The sequence below is a fragment of the Megalops cyprinoides genome, chromosome 4 (assembly GCF_013368585.1).
Source record: "Megalops cyprinoides isolate fMegCyp1 chromosome 4, fMegCyp1.pri, whole genome shotgun sequence".
In the NCBI taxonomy this organism is placed as follows: Eukaryota; Metazoa; Chordata; class Actinopteri; order Elopiformes; family Megalopidae; genus Megalops; species Megalops cyprinoides.
In genome coordinates this window covers 27,316,794-27,340,557 of record NC_050586.1, presented here as the reverse complement: position 1 = coordinate 27,340,557, position 23,764 = coordinate 27,316,794, and the positions used below count along the sequence as shown (strand labels likewise).

Below are 23,764 nucleotides of genomic sequence, written 5' to 3'. Positions count from 1 at the left end.
AATAATTTCAGAGAATGTAATCATTTTTGTCCGTCAGCTTAGTATTGCTGTGTTGCTGTGTAGAGGTGATTTTGGTCACCTCACATTCTGATGGCAACAGGCAAATGGGGGACCAGTCTTTGCAGGTTTGGTGAACTGAACAGAGTATGTCATCACAGACAAATCTGAAAACTCTCCATAACTGAAAACAACATGAATATTTTTGTGAATATTTTGTTCTAGCCTGCCAGCTGTGTTCAGAAACGATAGGACTGTCAAGCCTCTTTGCGCTAGCGTTGAAAACAATATGAAAAATGTTCAACTAAAAAAGTGTTTGTTTCTGTGTCACAAGCTGCATGTAGTTTTACCTTTAGCTCAGTGACACAAAGTGCAGCTGATAACACAGGCAGCAAGCCCATTGGTCCGCAGAGAGGGCCCTCTCCCCGCCTCCTGGCGCAGTGGCTCGGGAGCACGTCCACTGCCATCGCCTGCTGCTTGGGTGCTCTTCAATGCAGCTGCATCCTTTCAAAACACATTAAAGCCGACATTATTAGCGAGGTTTCCACTCCATGCCTGTGGACGTCAGCCTTCGGAAGGCTGCTGAGCTGAGTCCCTCTACCCCCCGCCCTAATGTAATAGGAGGAGTGCTCAGTATGTGCAGACTGACGCTCTCAGTAAGATGGGTAACCTCTCTCTCTTGCTGAGTCGCTCTCTGCAGCACTTGTATGGTTGGCCATCCAGCAAATGCCCACCTGTCAGAAAATGAAATGGAAAAGGTCAATGATCTCTCTTATTGCCACATATCCCCTGGGCTTTATGGGATAATTAGACTGCCTCATTATTGTGGGTGTATGGGTAGCTTCCCTCTTCTATTCACTTCAACCCCTCTCTCCTAAAGGCTTTGAAATGCGCCCCCACCCCACCCCCAACTCAGCAAACACACACACACACACACACGTTCTGGAAAATGTGCTTTTTAAAAGTTATCCACATGGTGAGAAGACCTGGCCTGCTTGCAATCTGTGCCTGTTTCCAGGAAACGGAACGAGTGGTCCTGGCCTGACCTGCAGCCAGAGGTGTTTTTCAGCGTGGTCTGAGCGTGCGGCTTGTGGGCTGCGCGGTTTCAGTGCAGTCAGCCATGGCTGCACAGTTGCTATGAATTTCTGGGGATCGTGGTGAAAGATTGAGCTCCCTCGTGAAAGAAAAAGAAGAGGTTGACCTGCTCTTCGTGATTACAGTCATTTCAGTGATCTTTCAAGCTGTTGTGGTCTTATTAATTTCAGAGCTGGCCGCACACTCCTTGGATGCTAACATTTACATTTATTTACATTTACATTTATTTATTTAGCAGACGCTTTTATCCAAAGTGACTTACAAAAGTGCATACAGTAAGTATAGCGACAGTACGGGGACAGGATGTGTACATGTGTAATATCAAAATAGAGTTAAGCTTTCCCTTACAGCTTTAAAGATTCATTTCTGCATTTTTGTCATCTTTTTCATATAATGTTCCTACTCCACACCCATAGCTTAGTTGTTCTTTATTATTTTAATTTACATGAAATATAACCCTTCGTAGTTCTTCAAAATCCCTTTAATCTTGCAGACATGGAAGACATTAAGGCCGTAAATTAGTATTCCCACGCACCACAACATCATAGTCTGACAGATTGCCATCCCTGCACTGTAAACCCTTGTCTTAGAAGGTTCGAGCTTAGGGAAAATAGCATCTTCCGTTGCAGGAACTACAAACCAGTGCTCTGTATGAAGGCGTAGAGGCGTGCTTTTAGCTTTGTCGGGGAAAACCAAACAAAATCCAAAACATGTAACTGAAAGAGCAGCAGATGTCATGATTCATAGCAAAGTGACCACTTGAGGGTGTGGTGTCACTCCAAGCCCAGGCATGTGTGTGTTGCCAGGCCCAAACAGCACCAGGATAAACACAGTATTTTAACCCTCTAACACCCTGACCCACTTCAGACCGGATTACAGATCTGCACAGCAGATATTTGCTGTGGTTCAGGGCATGAGAGCTTGAACCTTGAACTTAACCAGAGGTATCGTGATGCTGTGGGGTGGGAGCTGGCAAACGATTACATACGGCCACAGAGTAGCATAAGGCACATGGACCATTTGGGGATTTTTTTTCTTGCTGTGTTCTTCTTGACTGCTGCTTTTCCATCATTACATCACAAATCTTCCACTGCCCTTAATTATGACTCTTACTTTTTACATACTTGCAATGATGTAGAGACTTTTTTATCAGATAAAATGTGTTAATATTCTTGTTTCTTTTAATTTTCTCTTCTGGCATTTCTTATTTTTGTTTACATCTATTTAATTTTATTATATTTATACATTTATATATTTTTACATTGTTTTCCATATTTGCTTCTATTTTATGACCTTTGTTGTTGGGTTTTTTTTTTGCTTGTAATGTTTTGAGAAGCACTATATGAATAGCATTAATATGCAATAATTAATATTATTGCACAGTAGTAAGCTACACACAGGCCCATTAATGAATGTTAATGAACCAATAGCCCTTGTTTTTCTGAATGATATGAAAACTCCGTCTTCTCTAAGTTTCAGTTCTGACCAGCCCGATTGACTCTTATCTGAAGTCAGTGGTTACAGAGAGGCAGAGACACGCTGAACTTTATCCCTCAACAATCACATCTAGAACATAAAGTGCTTCTTGCTGTGGTCAGGTTAGTGTGCAGCACATCGTTTCACTCTGTGTTTATGTGCTCATTAGACACCCACGGCAGGCTTACACAGCTCACAGAGTCACGTATTGGCCGTACGAACAGCCGGATAATGAGCTGGAGCATCTGAGGTTCATCTCAGGGGTAACGCGGGGATCTGCCACCCACCCGAAGTCCCGAGCTCGGGGCCTGCTCCTCCACACTGTAGCACGGTGCCCATGGCCTGGCGTGTGTCTTGGCTTTTCCTGTGCCTCTTGCAGCATACGTGCTTAGAATGGAAACATGGAAACTCTGTGTGCTTCCTGAACAACCCAACCCCCCCCCCCACTCTCCACCCCTGCTGGTGTCTGCTGTACCTGTTTCTCCTTTGTCTGGTTGGCTCCTCAGTTTCATTTCCACCACATCCCCCCAGCCCCCCCCCCACCCCCCCCCCCCCCCCCCCCCCCCCCCCCCCCTCTCTGGACGTGCTGACAGTGGACGATAAACTAATCAGTGTAAAGGCTGTGATCAATCGCCCCAACAGACCTGCAGGGGATAGGGAAGGAACGAGAGGTTCTGAACATTGTGCTGATCAGCCCAGCACAGGGAGGTGTGTGTGTGTGTGTGTCTGTGTGGGTGTACATGCATATGTGTGTGCGTGCATACATGTGTGTGTGTGCAGTGTGCATGTGTCAGTGTGTGTGTGTGTGTGTTTGTGGGCAGGGTTTATCTATTATGGGAGGACTGAGAGTGTGACATATGGACACTGACAGCATTGTGTGGGTGCTAAGGAACAGGGCTTGTAACCAGATGGTTGCTAGTTCAGGTGACAGAGGGGCCCCAGCCCATTGAGCAAAAGGTGTTGAACTGCTCGTACTTACTAGGGGTGGGCGGTATGGCGTAAAATTTATATCATAGTATAATTTGAAGCACGGACGATAACGGTATATATCATGGTATATTCATTCAAAATTTCGATATAAATGCTTCTGAAGGGGTAAAGCAGTGGCATGGCAATGCATGGGAGCTATTGCTGTACTCTAAACTGTATTACTAGGACATATTTCACATAGTACAGAGCTATTTTAAGAACATTTATTGTGCAAAACTGCAATAATAAATAGAAAAAAATACAAAACCTTTTCTGAAGTAACTCCCATCTCTGAAAAACACTTTTTCATGAAATACAATAAAATCAAGCTGCACAAAGTGAAAATGAAAACTGACTGACGACGGATTTCCGTCAACTGGATTCCAGAGAGGCCACGTATGAGATCAGTGTAGATCCGAAGGGAAAAAAAAAGTGAGGGGAGGGGGGTGTCATGGGATTTAGGAATCGCGCTACCAGGTGATAGGTAGCTGATTTGTATAGGCATACATATATACAGGCGTATCGAAACAATCAGAGACGATAATATAGCCGCACAGTGTATTAAAGTAGGCTAATCAATTAGTTACGTCTTGGCGGACGCGCACACATTCAACTTTAGTCTACACACAAGCTGACGTTAGATTAACACCAAAATATACATTTATAAATGTGACAAAATACCCCAAAACCCCCAAAGTACGAGGGTCTTAATGTCCAGCAAGCGATAGAAATAGTTCAAATACGAATAAAGTTAATCAAGATTGCAATCAATGTCAAAGTTTGTGATGAAGAAGGAGCGAGAAGCCGTGGTTCAAAAAGGAGCAATGTGCAATCTCACCACTTCGACGAACGAGAAGAAAGCAATCCTTTTGCAACCACCCACATCTTCCAACCGAGAATAATCCACAAGGAAAGTTTATTCCAGCAGCTAAAAATCGTGACAGTTTGCAATTAGATGAGCCCGAACACCGTGTTCACCTGCATGCGCACACTAATTTCCCCTCATCCCTAGCACTTGACCTGTGAGGACGTCCTATCCGTCTTCATTATACAATATAATCAACTGATAGCACACACAATGCATAGCATATTTCAAGAGTAATGGAAAGAGAATAACACGTTATTATTAAAAGAAAATAACATGCAGATAGACTTTAATGGGTGGCCATTATAGTGGGACATAGGGGTTCTGAAGGGTTTTGTCACGTTGTTGTATGCAGGCTACATTTGTGCATGCGTGTGTGTGTGTGTGTGTGTCTGTGTGTCTGTGAGGTGGGGGGGGGGGGGGGGGGGGCATTGGCGACGATGTCTGGTGGGCAGTCAGGGATGAGGTGGGAGGTAGGATGAGTTGTTGAGGAGAGTGATGGCCTTAGGCAAAAAACCGTTCAAGTGTCTGGTGGTCCTGGAGTTTTCTGAAGAGGCAGTGAGCCGGGTGCGATGGGTCCACCACTATCCTGCTAACCCGCTTCCTGGCTCTGGCATCGTGCAGAACATTCAGTCACCTGTTCCTGGCCTGTGAGCCGGCTGGCTGTTCGCACGATGCATTCCAGTCTGTGTTTGGTGTGGGCAGAGGATGCGGGGTAACCCCACAGTGATGGAGGAGGTGAGGACACTCTCGATGGTGGCTCTGTAGAACTGGGTGCAGACTGTCAAGGAGATGTTCATGGCTACAATGACTGCAGTGACTTGAAATAGAATTTAATATATTGATATCCACAGGGAAAAGATAGAGTAAACAGTTACAATATTATTAACAGAGAGAAAGACATTAAGTGTCATCAATACACTGTATACTAATTGAAAAAAATACAGACGAATTGTAACATATATAAAATATTCAAAATATTCTCAAATCTTTTAAAGCTTTCTACTGGACCTATAAACCAACCTGATACAGATTGGACTAATTACTTTTCCATTACACTACAGCTCCATTCTATTACGTTACAAGTCCAAATTTATTACGCTACAATTACCATTCCATTACAATACAGTAACTGTCAGGGTGCAGGTGCATGAGGGCAGATATGATGAAACAATAATATTTCATTGTAAGATTGCACTGAATTTTTTTTTTTTTTGCTTCACAAATCTCTCTGTGTCACATGGTGACAACATATAATCAAAACAGGTACATATTCTTTTCATGTCACAGTCTCCTGCACAGTTGCACGAGGCCCATAGGATTGTACAAGCCCACCCCACTCACTGCCAGAAGCCCCTCACATTGCACATTGGCAGCATCGCTCATTACACAAGATCCCCTGATTGTACTTTCCCAGAATGTCAATACTATCATGAACTCATTTGTTGGTTGAGTGACTAGAGTGTCCTTTCCCAAACCTGCTAGGAGTCTACATGGTTAGCCATTGAGGGATCCTCTTGCCTCAGATCTTCACAGTCCAGAATAAATTAGCAAGTTTAGATGAAATATTTGTGTACGTCACACTACAAGCAACAGATATCACTGGCGAAGTGGTGCCTTGTGCATCAACTGGTGCATTCAACTGTATGGTTTATAGCAGGAGCTTACCTTGTTTTGGTTTTGGACATTCTTACATGTGGGAAGAACTCACTCTTAGCAGCTGTGATTGAGAAGATAAAGCGCAGTCAGCTAACTGTAGAAGAAATAACACAACAGCGATCAGCACTCAGGGAGGTGTGTCAGATCACACATACCACAGGGCACACAGTACCTGAAGATTTTTTTCTCCTTTTGGGTTGGAAGAATGTGGCAGTGCCTTTATTTGTAAAACGCTTGGTGAATATTGTGGGCAGGGGTGCTGCGGGAATTATGGGAAGGCTGCGCAGCCAGTTCCTGATGGGCTGTTTTTGCGGGGGCGTGGAAGGGGCGCATCGTCAGTCATCCGCCAGCCCTCGCTTTAGGCCAGGTTCTGCGGAGCTCAGCAGATCCGTGCGGCGTCGCGGTGAGGCAGGAATCCGTCTTGCTGTCAGAGCAAGGAGCGGGTCGGCCCGAGCCAGCGCTCTCCAGCACTCTCTTTGTTTCGCCTGGAAATTGGATTTTTTTAACAGCATCTGTCACACTCCAGACTCTTTAAAGGTCACGTCGATTTATGTTCAAAGCTCCTATTTGAAAGTAAAGAAAGGAAAAAACCCTCAGTCTACTGTAAATAATTGCAGGCTGGGGGTAATTAAAAGACATGCAAGCAAGCTCTTAAATCATTGAGGCTTCTACTGATTTATCTGCCTGTTGAGAGGAGATGGGGATCAATGGCTATTGCACAGCTAAAAAATTAATGGTTGCAGAAACAGGGTGACCTGCAAAGGGTGGCAGATTGACTGATATATATGTGGCCTGGATGGCTCTTCCTTATCGTTGAGTCAGTCCCCATGGTATACAGATTTATGAGTGAATGCTGCATCTGTGTAGCATTGATTTAATGAAGAAGTCCATATGGTTGAAAAAGTATGGAGGCTTAGTGAGGAGTTCACTAGCTTCTCAGGCTTAGTCACAATGATGTCATAGACAGATCTGCTATGGTAGCTACACGGGAACCTATAACCACAGTCCGTTTACCTGTTGTCCTGCATCATGCTACACAGGTGCCAGGCTGATTTATTGATCAATAAACAATGCAGATGGCTAAACCGCTTCACTGTCTGCATGTCAGCCAGTTCACACACCATAAAGATTGGTGAATCGGTACATGACAGCCTGGAACATGGCTTTGGTATTCAGTGGAGAGAATGCCACTCCCTCTTCCTGAGGCATTGTGGGAAGAGCTCTTGAACTGAAATAACAAGCTCCTTCAGAAGTCCCAGAGCCTGCTGCTGGAATGTAGCAAAACAAACAATGGCCACATAAGCTGAGAGACTGAGTGGACAGAGAAAATAGTTTCTCTTATTATTAGTCTGTCATTTCACACTTGTCATAGCATTTGGTCTTGGTATTTTTTTCTGGTTCAAAAGCAGACCTTTGTAAAGTATCTCTATTCTTGAATGTACAGTGCCAGTCAAAAGTACTTTTTTCTTTTATTTTTACTATTTTCCACATTTTAGAATAATGGTAAAGACAAAATCTGTGAAATAATACAAATGGAATTGTCAATAAAGTGTTAAACAAATCAAAACTAACTTTGAGATTTTAGATTCTTAAAAGTAGCTAAAAATTCATTTTTAAAATTATTTTTTTGGAAGGAAATTTATACATAGGCATCAAATTCATTATATTTGTCTAACAAAGAAATTTCATGCATTAAAGTCTTCAGATCAAAATGTCTTTGCATATTTCCCATTGTCTTAATCAGGTGTGTCCAACCTTTTAACTGGTATTGTATTTTCTGATGTAATTAATAATTATCAGCAGCGCAGAAAAACACTGTCTGGACACTGTATTTTTGTTAGTTTTGTTAAAACCATTACTTTTGGGTTGGTGCATGAATGCACAGCATGGCATAGTGTCATCATGTCCTCTGTCCTCTTGATATTAATTCTTTGATTTAATGTAAATTAGAAAACCAAAAAAAAAAAAAAAACAACCAAGTCAAAGCTTGACTAAACTTCCACCACAGAATTTACCCCTATAAGGGGTGTAAAAACAACACCTGGGTTACACCACCTCATTTTACGGGGGGAACGGTATTACCGTTGCTGTCAGATTTTGGACGCCCTCTCTCCCTGTGTGTCACAGCACCCCTGCAGGCACCTCACTTCACCGGGTGCCTGTCCCGGGACATGGAGACCTTCCGCTGCTGGTGGAGTGCTGGAAGCTTCCGGAACCTGTCAGAGCCTGGAGCCTTGAGGGTGTTCTTCTTGAAGAGGAAGTAAGTGAACCGGGGGAGCAGCAGCTGCAGGCTGTCCGGGGCCTAGGGAGGTTGATGGGCAGTGTCTTCCTTTCCTTCTCCTGTTTGACACGATTTGTAGGCTCTTTGTATCAGCCAATCCGTGGCTGCTACAATACTAATGTCAGTCTTGTGTAGTGGAGCCCTGCTGTTGTGTCTGAAGGGTGTCTGTAGGGTGTGTCAGATCATGTTGATCATGCTCACTTTTTATTTGTTTCCCTTATTCTTGTAGATAATCAGATAGGGGTGTTAAAACGAGAGGAGGAAATTCAGTGTAACAGAAGGATGTGGAGTGCACATCACAGCTCCTAAAAAACACAGCATTCTTCTGTGAGGAAAATGCAGCCAGGAAAAAGTGTTTGGTTGTACCCGCTACCCATTTACAAATCAGTCTTGGTAGGATCAGAGACCTGCCATGTTGTTTTTATGTCCAAGCAAGCATTTTTACAGGACTTTTAGAACTCATTTCATTGACTTTCAAAGAAACGTTTATAATAACTTCAAGTTCAAAGTAAATGTGCGTGTTAAATGATAACTCCAGAGAGGTGCTGAGCACTTGCCGTTTTTGAAATGGCAGGGAGACTGCAGGGAAACGAAAAAACGTTCCACTCCTTCTTCCCTCCACTCCTTACGTGCCTCTTTTTTTCATTCGTAAATCATGTCTCTGTTTGATCTCTCCTCTCCTGCACAGTCTCATTTCAGCGCTCTTCAGCATGTGGACCTGTGCTTTGTGTTTTGTCTGTTTCTGATCTTTTTTTTTTTGGTTTTAATTTTTTGGAACAACCACTAGCTCTGGAGACTGGAGGGAGTGTCCCAAGTACTCAGACTCCTCTCCGAACGAGTGCTATTTCAACAAGTCGTACACCGTCATCTGGACCGAGTACTGCGTGCAGCTGCGCAACCAGGCCCAGAACATCACCTACGACGAGCGCTGCTTCTCTGTAGAGAACATAGGTGAGCGCACCTTCTCTAACATGGTGGTCACAGTCAAGCACACCTTCTCTAACGTGGTGACCGCAGACAAGTCCACCTTGAAAAGAGGACCGGAGAGAACACTTCCATCAATATGAAGACCACAGATATGGTACTGTCATCTCAGAGGGGCATTTGCGTGGTCGCTATGAAATGCAGTCATTTAAAAAATACAATGAGATGCACAGGGCTGGGGCCACAGGATAACTAATTAAACAGCTCCATAGTACAAAATAAATCATTTAACATGTTACTACCATCACTTACATTCAGGAGCAAGTAAAAATTGAACCTGAAGGATGAGATTAAATGCCAATATGATACTGATGGGGCTGATAAGTTTAAAACTGTTAAATACAGAACTAGCCTGGCAAACACCTGTCCGCTTGTTGTACGTTTTTATGAATTGTTGCACTTGATCTTCTTGAGCCACTTCCACTCAGCTTAATCTCTGAGCTCATGGCAGAATAATGGTGGCATATAGAGGATGAGGGCAACGGGGTTGTGTGATGTATAGACAATGCCCAATCTCAGCATGATGTATATGAGATGATGCCCATTCACAGCATGATTTATATAAAACAGTGACCAATCTCAGCATGATGTAGGTGAGATAATGCCCAATCACAGCGTGACGTATGCAAGACGTTTCCCGATCACAGCGTGATGTGTAGAAGATGATGTCCAATCACAGCATGACGTATGCGAGACAATGCTCAGTCACAGCATGATGTATATGACATGGTGCCCAGTCACAGCTTGTCTTTGGGAAAGTGGGGAGTGACTGGCAACTACGCATTCTTGGTGACCGTTCTTCACCTTTTAACACCCGCTCTCTACTGTGTGTAAAAAAAAAGTCTGTAAAAAGCTTTTCAAAATTAATTAACCATGCACCAATTGAGTGGTGTAAGTGGAGGTCCGGCTGCATGTGCGTATGGAGAATGGGTTGGAGCTAATTAACCGCACGTAACTGAAATGGTGCAATATGAAATATTGCCGGTTGCTCGGTGAGCATTGGTCATAAACAGAGCATCTCGCTGCTGGCGCCCCGCGAGATGAAAATCACGGCTGATTTAATCCGATACGGTTCGTTACCCCGAACCGCTCTCTCCTCCGACGCAGCCGCTCTTCAAATCCCCTCCTGACATTTTCGAGCCGTGCCAGGCAGAGCCTTCGGGGAGCATCGGACCGATTTATTCATCAGTAATTAGTTAAACTCGCACCTCAGACGGATTTGGAAGGTAATAGAGGTTAATGTGGCAGGAAAAGGGCAGACCTTGGCTCTGTGCTGTCTGTCTCCCCTTGTCACTTTACTCAGCTGATACCTCATCTGTGATTTCACAGCAGGGCTGAGGTCCCCCGTACCTCTGTTCTGTATGTGTTCTGGCTTATTCCCCCAGTGTGTGGTGCAGATTGCAGAAGCTCTCTTAGTCTTGCAGCGATTGCTGTTTCAGCTTATCTCAGCCCGTGGCAGCAGCTGCGTAGATGTGAGGGAGTGCTCTTCACATCTGTTGCACATTTTCTGGGGTTTTAGTGGTGGTTTAGAGACCCGTGGATACTTCCTCTATGATCGCTCCAGAGGTGGAGTCCTCCAGGGGTGGGGTTACTGATCGTTCCCCTCCCCAACCCACAGTGCACCCTGACCCCCCTGTGGGACTGAACTGGACGCTGCTGAACATGAGCCGGTCGGGACTGCACTTTGACATCATAGTGCGCTGGGAGCCACCGCCCTCTGCAGACGTGAAGACCGGCTGGCTGAGCCTGGTGTATGAAGTGCACTACCGCGAGAGGAACACATCACGGTGGAACATGGTACAGCCCTGACCTTGGCTCTTCTCTCTGAGCCTAACCTCACCCCATGCTTAACTCCTCCCTGTAACCATTACCCGTCCTCCTTTGCCTAACTCCACCCCATGCCAACCTTTACTATGATACCTCCTTCTAATCCTAAACTTCCCTAAGCCTGACTCACCCTTCTTCTTACCCTCACTCTCTCTCCCATTTCTTCCTGTTAACCTAACTCATCCTCCTATCTTGATCTCCTCCTCCTTGGCCTGACTCTTCCCCCCAGCTGTAGCCCCTCCCGCTCACCCTCACCCATTCTGATGGTGTAGCCCCACTTTCTCATCGTCGGGGTGCGCTGCAGCATTTATAGTGACCACATGTTCCCGTCACATGATGAGAGAACACAGTTAAGGCTCTGTTCCTCCTGTCTCCTCTCCGGCACAGCTGGACCTAGAAAAGGGCACTCAGCAGTCCATCTACGGCCTGAACACAGGCTCAGAGTACGAGGTTCGAGTGCGCTGCAAGATGCATGCCTCAAGCAACTTTGGGGATTTCAGTGAAACCATACTCGTCTACATTGCGCAGATACCCACTAAAGGTGAGATTTGGTATTCGGTATTTAGGAAACTGAGAGACTGTTCAGCATGACTGTTCAGGGGTTTTGCATGAAAATAGTATTGATGTAGAAAGTGAATCCCAAAACAAGATTTCAGTTATGAGCAAAATAGTGCATTCAGATGAGGCAGGGAGTTGCACTTAAAGGCAAGTGGTCTACAGCTAATAGACCTGAGGAGAAAGACCAGAGCACAAATGGCATAATAACACAACATGTTATAAACCAGAATCAACTAAGCAAAAATCATCCCCTTCACATCATTAGAGTGGAATAAAACAAAATTGAAATGATTATTGCAGTGATGTTTCTATGACTTGGTGCAATGCTAGCAAATGCGCATCCGTGACTGCTGAATCTTGTGTTTTCCCAGAATCTCCGTTTCCCGTCACGCTGGTCCTCGTCTTCGGCGCTGTGGGAGTTGGAGTCCTCCTCATGCTGATCATCTTCTCACAGCAGCAAAAGTAAACGCTCCCCCGACATTGCTGCAACATTACCTAGCCACTGAAGTGTTTTAGAACATAGTATACTAGGAAGAATTTATTTGTTTAGCACACTTGCTTACCAGGGGCCAATTGCATAGGCCATCCTGTCCATTCGTACCATTGAATATTAACCATGTTTTATTTAAAGAGGGGACTCAGCTTGAGTTAAGCAGAACAGTGTGAATCCATAAATTACACAAGCCTCTTTTAGGCCGTTCGGTTCTGCAAATTAGCCAAAGAGCAGCTTTTCCAGACAAGGGGGAACACGCATTGTTTTGTCGTTCAGCCTATCAACAGCCTTCAGTCAGTGCAGAGTGAAACTGTTCTGGAGTAATGGCAGGAATCTGCTGGACAGCCTGCTCCAGAAATGTCAGATCCCCTGTCTTGTATTTCCATTTAAGGCTGAAACGCCCACTCCTGAACGCTCGACTGTCGCACAGAATAAACTGTTTTTATTAGCCTCATTAATGCTCCTAGGTCCAAATTTAGCAGAAGAGGGATAGGTTGCAGATCCAGTAATCCATTCCAGACAGACTCCATCACATTATGAGGCGCACGCAGCTCCTGTTTCTGATGCAGACTCATCTATACAGTAACTCTCCTCTTCTTCTTCCTCTTCCTCTTCCCTTTCCTTTTCCCCTCAGGCTGATGGTGATTTTGCTTCCCCCTGTCCCAGCTCCCAAAATCAAAGGGATTGACCCAGAACTGCTGAAGGTATGGTCAAAGCTCCTTTAAAAATGAGAGATGCCTCACTTTTCTGTATCTGACAATGAAAAATTCCTTCCCTCCATTGCTGAACAGAAAGTTCTATCCTGAGAATTCTTTGGCTGGATTTGAAAGAGCAGCCAGTGTTGTCTTCTTAATTATGAATCATTGCTGGTATGGTTTACTGACAGCATTGCATCGGGAATGTTTAAAGCATCACTCCAAATCAGATAAAAGATGCTTCTGTTGTACACAGAACAAACAGTAAAATGAACACTGAAGAAAAATCTGATTAAACCTGTAAGGTCACAGTTTAGCTGTGAGATGTATGTGTCCTCTCACTCTGAGAGTGCTGCTGTTCTGGCCTCAATATTCTCTTCAAACAGCACCCCTGTGCCTCCACTCCACAGCATGACTGTCTCTCCACAACAGCGCAGTAGATGTGCTGTGATCCAGTGTTTCTCAATCCTGCTCCTGGCGGCCCACTGTCCTGCATGTCTTCTGTCTATCCTTGCTCTACCTACCTGACTGAACTCATCAGTGGCACTTTTGATTAGCTGAGCACACCTGATTTAATCAGGCAGCAAGGATAGATAGAAGATATGCAGGACAGTGGGCCACCAGGAGAGGTTTCAGAAACGCTGCTGCAAACCACAGCCTTCAGGATAAACCCTCGGAGGCCCTTTTTACCAGATCTGCCACAGATTCAGTCATAGAGATCCCAGCAGTAGTCTATGGAAAAACAAACATTTTATTTTCTATATTTTGATGTTAGATAAACAGATTCCAGATGTTGTGAAACTTTGGTTGGATGTATTTGACATCTGAAATTAATCATTTTAAGGTCATTTTAGGACTTTGGTGAGACTGCTTGTATTGAGGCTAACTGCTAGGCTAGCCACTGCTAGATTTTGAAAGTAAGGGGGCTGAACTGTCATTAAAGCAGTCTACCGAGGTAGCAAATTTGCGAGCAGTTCAGGCTTAGATTTAGGGTTATCTCTACCGAGCTAGCCAGTTCACTAAGTATAAAATGTTCTTACCTAAATATTAAATGTAGATGGATCTTTTACAGTTTCTTTGTCTAAATCTTGCTAACTAACTTGCAAAGGTATGCTTAGACTGTGAACCACCACCAGAAAGTGTCTGACTTTCCCACAACCCCACAAAACAGGTAAAGACCTCCATCTTTCCCTCTCTGTCCCCACAGAAGGGGAAGCTGGATGAGCTGAGCTCCATCCTCAGCAGCCACCACATCTACCAGCCGGAGCTCTACCAGGACGACACATGGGTGGAGTTCATCGAGCTGGACGCGGGCGAGGCAGGCGACAAAACCGAGGGCTCGGACACGCAGCGGCTGCTGGGCTCCTCCCACGCCCTCAACATCAAGGACGACGACTCGGGGCGTGCCAGCTGCTATGACCCCGAGCTCCCCGAACCCGAGCTGCCCGATCCCGACACCCTGGCCCTCCCCCTGGGGCAGCTCCAAAAGCGGGGCTCCCTCCTCGTGTCCCGGAGCAACTCCTCCACCCCCAGCCTGGGCCCGCAGGCCCCTGCCCCGCTCATCCAGACCCAGCTCAGCAACCAGAGCTGGGTCAACATGGACTTCTACGCCCAGGTGAGCGACATCACCCCCACCGGCCGGGTCGTGCTGTCGCCCAGCCAGCTGAGCAGAGCCCAAGAGGAAAAGGAGGAGGAGAAGAAAGATATGTCCACCCCGAAGAAGAAAAAGGAGGAGAAAGAGGAGGAGGAGGGGGAGGAGGAAAACCAGAAGAAGAGGAAGGAGAATTTCCAGCTGGTGGTTGTAGATCCTGAGGACGGAGCCTACACCTCAGGGAAGGATGCCCAACTGATCAGCGCCAACTTCTCCCCCGCCGAGGGCTCCTCCACCCCGCTGCCCCAGGTGGCTCCCGCAGTGGTGTGCCCCCCTTCGGGAGGCCCTGCGGGGGAGTACCAGAGCCCTTACCTCTTGTTAGAGGGCACCCCCTGCCCCCCACGACCCCCTGTCTCAGACTACACTGTGGTGCAGGATGTGGATGCCCAGCATAGTCTCCTCCTGAACCCCACCCCCCCAGAGCTATCGGCCCCCCACCCTGCCCCCGCCAAGCCCCTGCCCCCCATGCCAGCGGGGTACCTGTCCCCTGACCTGCTGGGCAACATCACACCCTGAATGCCTCTCCCCCCGGCTCAGGAGGTCAAGGGTTAAAGGGTTTTCACCAACACACACACAGACTCTCTCTACCTTTCACCGCTGGAATCCAAAGCTACACGGACAGACGCTGAATGCAACACAGCGCACGGGTGGAATGGACAGATAGAGGGTGCCGGCAAAGCCGCGGCCTTAGAGTGACAGTGAGGTGGACCTGAGGAAGGACAAGTGACTGGACTGTTTCTCTGTGACTGGAGTTCTGCACACAGCTCACAGAACTCCTGTGCTTTCTGTTTAAACTGTTCAGTCATGCACACACACACATACACACAAATACACACATTAACACTTACAAATGTACACGTCTGTATACATATACACACAGATGTGCACAAACAAACATGCAGTGCATACATATGTACACACATACACATACATGCACACAAGGGAGAAGATTTTAACATTATGCACGATGTGAGATCTAATTAAAGAGTTCTGGTGGGTGGGGTGAGGTATGATACAAGTGTTTCTTAATGTTGATACAGATATTTACCCAATTTTTGTGTCAGATTTCATAAAGGTTGTTTACAAAGCATAAAGGACACTATCTCTCACAAAGGAACATGACTTTTATTCTAGATTTAAAAGCCATGAGGTTAGATGTTTTAAGCTGTGATTTATACATATCTGACATCCTCTTCGCCACTTGGAGTTTTTAAAAAGTTTCACGAAGTGTACTCTGCATGCTGGTTGAAGGAGGTAACCCAGCTAACAGATAACTTTGCTTCAACACTGTGGCAACATTACATCAACATTGTAAGAGAGTTAAGTATTAGCTGTGCAGGAAAGCAGTGCTCAGCCAGGTATGACACTATATTTGTCCTGCAGAATGAGCAGTTGCATCTGATTAGCTCAGACACGTCACATGTGAGAAGAGCATATCAATGTTGGTAACGACAGCAAGTCGGGATTCCAATTTTCGGTTGTTTTCAGTAGTCAGGTTTCCAAAGGAGAAAGGGCTGTAGTGGAAGGAAATCGCATCCTTACAGCATTTACAGTGAAGTTCACTAAAATCCACTGTGGCAGATTTTCAGTCCACATTCTTTTGTGCTAAACGACTGAGTGAATAAGTAGTTTGCGATGTATACTGATAGTAGTTTGCTATGAATATGGATCATGAAAAACCTGTCAGATTTACTGAATAGTCTTGATCTGTCTGGGGTGGAAGAAAAGGTCCTGTGCTTTGTTCAGTGAAGAAGTCTGACCATAATAGGCCATTAAGTTTGAACCCTCAAGCAAATATGACAATATCTACCCAAGCCTCTATCACAGAACAGTTTTAGTGTGAGTCAAAGATCTTCCTATGGAAACTTGGCTATTGACTAATGTTAGCTGTGTCTGATGACCTTGCTTATGTGAAAAAAGTCACATAGAAATGGAAAGCTTTCGAAGTCAAGGTGAAAATGGAGCACCTTTGCAATTCACCTCGTACCAATACTACATTTTGTTATGCTGTTACTGTTTTCTATGAGGCTATGTTGATGAGTTGATGTAGGATCGTATTTAATACAAATGCAAGCCAATTGGCAATATGCCAGGATGTAAAGCCTATTTAGAATGCAGAGAGTTGTCCTTCAAAATGAAGACAGTTTCTCAGCCACAGCAGACCTGTGTACATAGAACCTTTGTGTGGATATTGTGAAGAACAAAGTCTGTCACAGGGTATACAATGGGACATTGTCCAGCCCCCTGCTTCACGTCACTCATATTGCTGAATAATAACAGTTACATAACTGCCCTTAGGTAACTTCATTTCACTTCACACGCAGTGGTTGGACAACATATGCTGCATATTTGCTTCACATGTTGTCTTATCATAACAGTACTTGGATTTGACATGGAGTAATTTGCACATATGGATAAAGATGATTAATACACAAAAATTACCTCTTCAGCGCATATGCTCACAATGCTGTGAGAGCTTTTTATGTTAGCAGAGTTATGAATTTAAAAAAAACAAAACAAAAAAGCTGAAAGGTTTAAGTGCTTGCTTAGTATTTATCAGGTGTTTAACAAAAATGTTACAGTGCTCTCGCAGAATATAATAGGTACTGAATGCAGGTTTTTGTTTTCCTGAAAATATTGACCCTGGTACGAGAATGAAGGATGTGCACAAACACAGGTTCCCATCACTGAAGAGGAACATTGTTTGCCACAGATAAAGCAAAGTGGTCTGATTAAATCAAAATAGGTCTAATTAAATTTAGTGACTTTATCGTGTACAGTGTCTGAAAATGGGCAGTGTGCGTGATAACAAAAAAGTAGTATTTACAAATTGCCTTTAATCACAGATTGTAACTGGAAAACTATCTTTGTTATTATTCCTACAGAAAGCAGCCTTGAAACCATGATTTTAAAGGATAGTTCCTACAGTGTTACATTGCTTATTTGAGCCTCCTGAAGATAGTGTAGACTGTTTACTCAGTGGAAAGGGTTTGCACATTGCTGTACTACATGACCCCCTCATGCAGGCTTTTCCCTGTTCTCAGCCTGCCAGTGTTTCAGGGGTCACTGCAGTGAACTAAAGGTGACCCAGAAAAAAAAAAAAACAGAAAAGCAAACGTGTCCTTACTGAGTGTCAGCTGCTGAGTCTCAATACCAGCTCTTGCTCTTTGCAACAAGGCCACGACTTTGTAGTCATGGCACTGGTCTCATGGTACTTTAAAAAAAAGTCTTTTACCTTGGTCATTTGTTCATGTGTAGTGTTGTATACTCAAGTATATCACAGCTAATGGAGTTTTGGCCCTAATGTTGTGGTCTGGAATGGCAACAATCTTGTTGGTATGAATTGGTCCATGTGGTCTTCATCTCTGACAGTGGTCTAGCATCTATCACATCATGGGTGGTACATTTTACTATATTGAAAAGGTTATCTGGGAGACAGGCTAAAGTATTGATTGCTGTTAATCTCAGATTTTTCTGTTATATTGTTTATATAAAAATTGTGTTATTATCATTATACTTATTGGTGTTCATTGCAGTGCTGCCAGCATAAACCTACAGGCTCAACTGGCAGCCATTCAAGTCTGGGACTTGTGGGGCGAAAGGACTTAATCAAAGTCAGTTACAGCAGAATTTGCCTTAATCAAAAAATCAGTGTTCTGTTTATTGTTTGTTTTAAAAAATATATATCAGTGGTTCTAACACAAGAGTATTTGATTACCAGTACACTGAAGCTCATTTGTTACTGCCAAGCAACAGCTATCTAACATTGATTACACAGCGGCACCGGAGCCAACCTTTGACCATTTTTACAAACCTGTTAAATAAGCTATTGTTGGTAATATGGATTTGAGAGGACTCCTGATATGAATATGCGTTATGGACAATGTTTAATAACACATATGTAAAACTATGCTTTTTATCTACTTGCTTGATCCAGATTTGTTACTGAATACACAAACACACACACAAGACCAGGGAAATGTATAGCAACTTACTATGTCAGTCGTGCCAAAAACATTGGGGCTCAGTCACAAAACAGACTATACAAGCTGCTCATATTGCCAATTTATCTTCTTTCTGCCTTATTAAGATATGAATAAATAAACCCACTGCTGCTGCTGCAGAAACCAGCATGTCAATGTTGAAAATGAAAATGTCTTAATATATCACGTCAGTGGTGTAAAATATGTATTTCTGCATATATTGTATGCCATGTTGTGCGTCTCCCAGTAACTAAACTTAATTTTTGCTGCTTTGTGGGTTTTTTTTTCAGCTATCAGTCTCTTTTAAATGCATATATCTCTATGTATATGAAGAAAAATGGATCTTATCATTTACAAAAGTGAAATTTTATTTTAATATGCTAAAAGAAAAGAGTTCTTAATCCTGTTAATTGTATAATGTAAAGTGTATTATGCTAGAATGTACATTGTAGCATGTGCAGACTTTATATAAAACCACACGCAAAGAAATGTGGAAGTGAGCATTCATTGTACACGGGACTCATATTCAGCTTGAGTTGGCAGCAGTGATTGTGATAGGTGTGGCAAATTTTAGTGACAGTAATTCGATTAATTTTAATTTGTAGAGTGACGTGATAGTAATTAGTTTGTGAAAGTATGTCACAACATTGGCTTGTCTGAGAAGCTGCAGTATTCATATTTCAGTATCAGACAGTGTTAGATTATGTCTAGATTTTACATTTTGATAGTAGTACTTTTTTGTCAGAATGGGTTCACTCCACTTTTGTCTGTTTCCCTGGAGAATAAGATACTGTATCAGTGCTTGACTGTCAGAATGAAAAGAAAGTTACACATGGCTGTAACAGTACCTACAACTTAATTTGAATATGAGTTCAGACCAAATATTGTGGTGGGCGTGGAGTTGTTCTTCTACCATTGGGCGGAAGGGGGGGGGGGGTGTGATTGGATGTAATTGCATTTTTACAGTACAGTAATACTGTATTTCACATATCGTGCTACAAGCACAGCATGCTTGTATGACAGACAAATATGTGAGATGACAGTGTAATTTTTAATCGTGTTTCTTCAGTGTAGATAGTGGTTTCTGTCTCCCTCAAAGTCTCAGTGTGTCTTATCTTGCCTGGAGCAACTATTGACACACTGTACACAGAGATTCCGACAGGTCAGGTTCACTGGAGTGTCACCTGCAGGCCAGAGTTGTCGTCAGATCAAGCATCTGTTAGAGTGGCTGGGTCTTGTCATCAGATGTACTTTTTTCCATGTTCAGTGCACACACGTCTGTTTTTTGAAGAAGCTATGGCTTTACCTGTAGCCATCTTGAAGTGGTCACCTGTCTTGGCTCATCTACAGTCAGCTGTAAAACCCATTGGAAGGGGTACACATTTTTTAAATACCTTTTTCTTAGTTTTTTGTATTAAACCTTTTGGGAAACATATTTGTTCAGGCACACTGACAGCATATGCCTTTGATATGGAGATGAACAAAAATTCAGACAAATATAGATTAATACATTTGTATCAAAACAGTGATAATTTGATATTCTGATTTTTACACTAAAATTATGAGCATAATTTCAGAATAAAGCCCTGGGTTCTCTGAAATGGCAAAAACCAAGGCCAAAAAAAGTCCCGCCAGCAACAGATGACTGTGAAGCAGTTCAATTCTAGTTGATGTCTGTACAAAGAAGCCTCTCAAGACTGGAAGGTTAAAAATAATAATTTCAGAGTATTTCATGGTTGGATTCATAGTGTGGTAAAATGCTTGCAGAAGGAGAGTTAGAATACACTTCACAATGTTGTCTTTTTTCTTCTTTTTCTTTTTAATTTTATTTTGCCCTGAACATTGTGTGAACATTAATTCCTTTAACAGACAGGATTAGCTGTGCTTATGAAGTCAGACACTCAGCCCTGGATTTTTTAACTTACTGCTTTTAAATGTAAGAACACTTTTTTTGTCACTAATGTTGGTAGCCACTGCAGTGATGCACATTTTACCTCCAATGCAGTTTAGCATCAAGCCAAATTAAGTAAAGGGCTCCATCCCCCAACAGGCAGGGGCATTGTAGCCGACCAGAACATCAGTCCCACCCCCTTGAAAATGAGTCACAAATTTGGCATGTACCCAGCTCCATAGCCCAGTTTCCACTGACCTGACTCAGCTGTATGTGCTTTTGTAATGTGAACCAAAATGGTGGCTTATAATTGAACTGTTGCAGTCTCAAGTACTGCTCACCCCAAAATGTCTTAGGAATGGCCTTTTCCTGTATCTTCCACACCTACGTTTAACACGTCCGTTTTTACATGAACGAGGGAGACAGCAAGCCAAATGTGTGTGGTTATTCACTAGCTGACCACAAAGAAAGCTTGTGCTTTTGATATTTCCATGTTTGGAGAGACCATGGCAAAAAAAAGACAGAGAATGATACTGGTCTGCAGTTGTTCATTTACTATCCCAAATTTTTGCTCAGAAATAAAGAAAGCTCAGCTGCCATCCGCAAAGGGAGCAAAAGATGGCCCAGATTCAATATGTTACACACGATGCATGACTGCTTGAGGCTGACTCACTTCGGCTCCAGGCCAAACTACTGTCATATCTGCCAACATACTGCTGGCCCAGGGCAGTTTGCTGTAGGAACACCTTTAGCCAGTCTCAGGTATAACTGAGCTTTAGCTAACTGGGGCCAGTTGAAATGCAGAGTCTGTAACACTTGGGGGTTTTGTGCCTCCAACCCCCCAACACACACCCACACCCCCTGCACATGAGCAGTTACATAATCTGATTCAAAGCAAGCGCTTTCACATTCCCAGGCTCTTGACATGCTCTTTCTTTAGTGTTTAATTTCTACATAAAATACATTCTAAAGGTACAAAATAAATATATTTTTATCATTTACCATGTGTTTTTGTTTTGCTTTTTGGTTTAGTTGGATGTTGATACAGTATTATTACCCTTCCGTCGTTAAGTCAAGGCCGTCCTGGAGTACGTTTAAGTTGATCAGGGATAACTGATTTTGTACGTATTCTTATTTCCACCGACATCGTGTACCCAATCTAAATGCACATTTTGAAAGACAGGAGTATCCGCAGGATGGTCGCAATTTAGATTTCAGTGCTTCCATTGCAGGCGGCCCCACTAAGTGCTTTTACAAAGCGACATTTAAGGTTTTTTCAGCTTCACACTCTGTGGATCAACCCACACGTGGAACAATTAATACCACTTCCCAGCGTGACGGCTGTTTATCTTGAAAGCATTCTCTTTCCATCCTCATTAACCGATGTAATTAAATGATTACCATTTCCAACACGCTGTTTGTTTCGTCTCCCATAGATTTTTCTCTTTCCTTAAAAAAAAAAAGAATCCTATTGGCTCCAGTGGAACACAAACACGTTCGAGGCGTGTAAAGACTTCACTTAACCTGGCAATTAAATGTCATTACAGGGGGCAAAATGTAAGCATATTACACAACTTAAAACTACGGAGTAAATGTACTGTGAGGGAGCGGAGTGTCGATTTGCTGATGTGCATCGCAGCGAGGAACGGGCAATAGCCTTTCTCCTTCGGAGCCGGCGCTGAGGTGACGACTGGAGTTCTGACGGGGAAAGAAGATCAGTCAATTAGACAGCCCTGTGTACTTAGCAACACCATGAGAGGCTGATTGAATTAGGGGAGAAGGCGTACGAACACCGCTTTTCGGTAAGTGCAGGTAATTGCCCACAAGTCTCTGTTCCCCCTGTCTCCGTTGTTCATTCGGCTCTATTTAGCCCGCCCCCTTGTTCCCTCAAGTTGTTTATTGACCTTTCCAACGCACAGCTAAGGTTGTGATTTGGTTACTTCAGTGCGTTAGAGATAGAACAGCAGGACCTAATCCTAGAAGTTTAACTGAAGCTTCTTTCAGTGGCGGAGGTGGGTGGGGTGAAGTAGACCACCTGTTCACTTTATAAAGAGAGCTCTTTGAAATAATTTCAGCATTAAAGGCTCTCAGAAGTTACAACGGTAGCTTCCAACCATTTGTAATAATGCGTGTACGACTCATATATACTGAAAAGGGCCTCTGGAAATGCTGACACCTTCTATGAGTTCTCTAGCAAAATATTCGGAATCCTTGTATTTCTTTATAGTGCGCTCAAGTGGCATGAACTTTGATGCTGGTCCCTAGAGCCCTTTTTAATCGCTTTTATAGACTCGCACTTGTGTCGGTTGAGGAAGCAATAACCTACAAGTGAAGCAAGTATAATTAATTAAATTAACCACATATCACTTCAGAAAATGTATTACGTTAAATTGTCTGATATAAACATGGATATAAACTACGTCAATGAGTGAACACTCAAGTTTCGCAAAACCAATATTGCAACGTATTGATCCATTACCTACAATACAGCAAGACCAGCCATGCAAAATATCTAAATGTCAGACTGAAATGATGTATTATAAATTTGTTACCTCTCATTTCCATTTTTGATTTATCCATTTACTGCTTGATAATGACTGTGCCAGGCTTTCACTTTCATTATCATTCACAGAAACTATTACGAGGGGAGAAAGCGGCACACGAGGCTATGTCTTTTAGAATGTGGTTTATGGAGGTTCAATTTAATCTAAAATGAAGCGGGTCTGAAAAATCTAAATGGGACTCTGTTCACTTTACCCATTCATCATGAGCAGCACCACCTGCAACAGCTGGACAAAATGACGCGGATAATTGAAAAGGGTAGAGTGAAAAAAACAAGCCACGGAAATAGCCAGAATACTCCCAACTCCCGTTTTATTAAACTTGTGCCCAGATTCATTAATTTTTTTGCTGCTGTTAGCCGTCTCTCTCTAGACTGTATTTGCTGTAGGCAACGTAGCCTTAAGTGTGTGTGAATTAAAAGTAATGTGAGCTGCTTGTAAAAACTGGTTTGCACCGTACTTCTATCAATAAAGAAAAGCACGTCTTGAATTTAATTTTTAAAACCATTTTGCTTTTCCATAGTTCATGAGGTTAGCTAAATTTGGGGATTGGCATAAGTAGAAAGGAGCTGTCCGACAACTAAAGAATGTTTGGCAAAGGTTCTGATGAAGTTGGTAGACGTGTAGACGTGATTTAGTTGCAAAGGGTGTTTTTGTTTAACATACAGAAAACGTTACGCAGGGGAGATGCACTGCATCTTCGCCATGTCTTTCGCAGGCCTGCTAAAGTGCTCGTGTGGAATTTTGTGTTGCTGCCCGCGAGGTTCACGAAGGGAGAG

At 43.6% G+C, this 23,764-nt stretch overlaps 1 protein-coding gene across 1 annotated transcript in view; it reads left to right on the top strand.

Annotated features, from left to right (window-relative positions):
* ghra (growth hormone receptor a) overlaps positions 1–15,132 on the top strand; it is a 50,840-nt gene extending 35,708 nt beyond the window's left edge. Inside the window, exons 3-9 of the mRNA XM_036526435.1 lie at positions 8,189–8,321; positions 9,130–9,293; positions 10,945–11,123; positions 11,541–11,694; positions 12,083–12,173; positions 12,839–12,908; positions 14,107–15,132. Of these exons, the coding sequence (XP_036382328.1) occupies positions 8,189–8,321; positions 9,130–9,293; positions 10,945–11,123; positions 11,541–11,694; positions 12,083–12,173; positions 12,839–12,908; positions 14,107–15,066 (1,751 nt within the window). The 3' untranslated portion in view covers positions 15,067–15,132. The remainder of the gene's footprint in view (positions 1–8,188; positions 8,322–9,129; positions 9,294–10,944; positions 11,124–11,540; positions 11,695–12,082; positions 12,174–12,838; positions 12,909–14,106) is intronic.
* Positions 15,133–23,764: the final 8,632 nt, after the last annotated feature.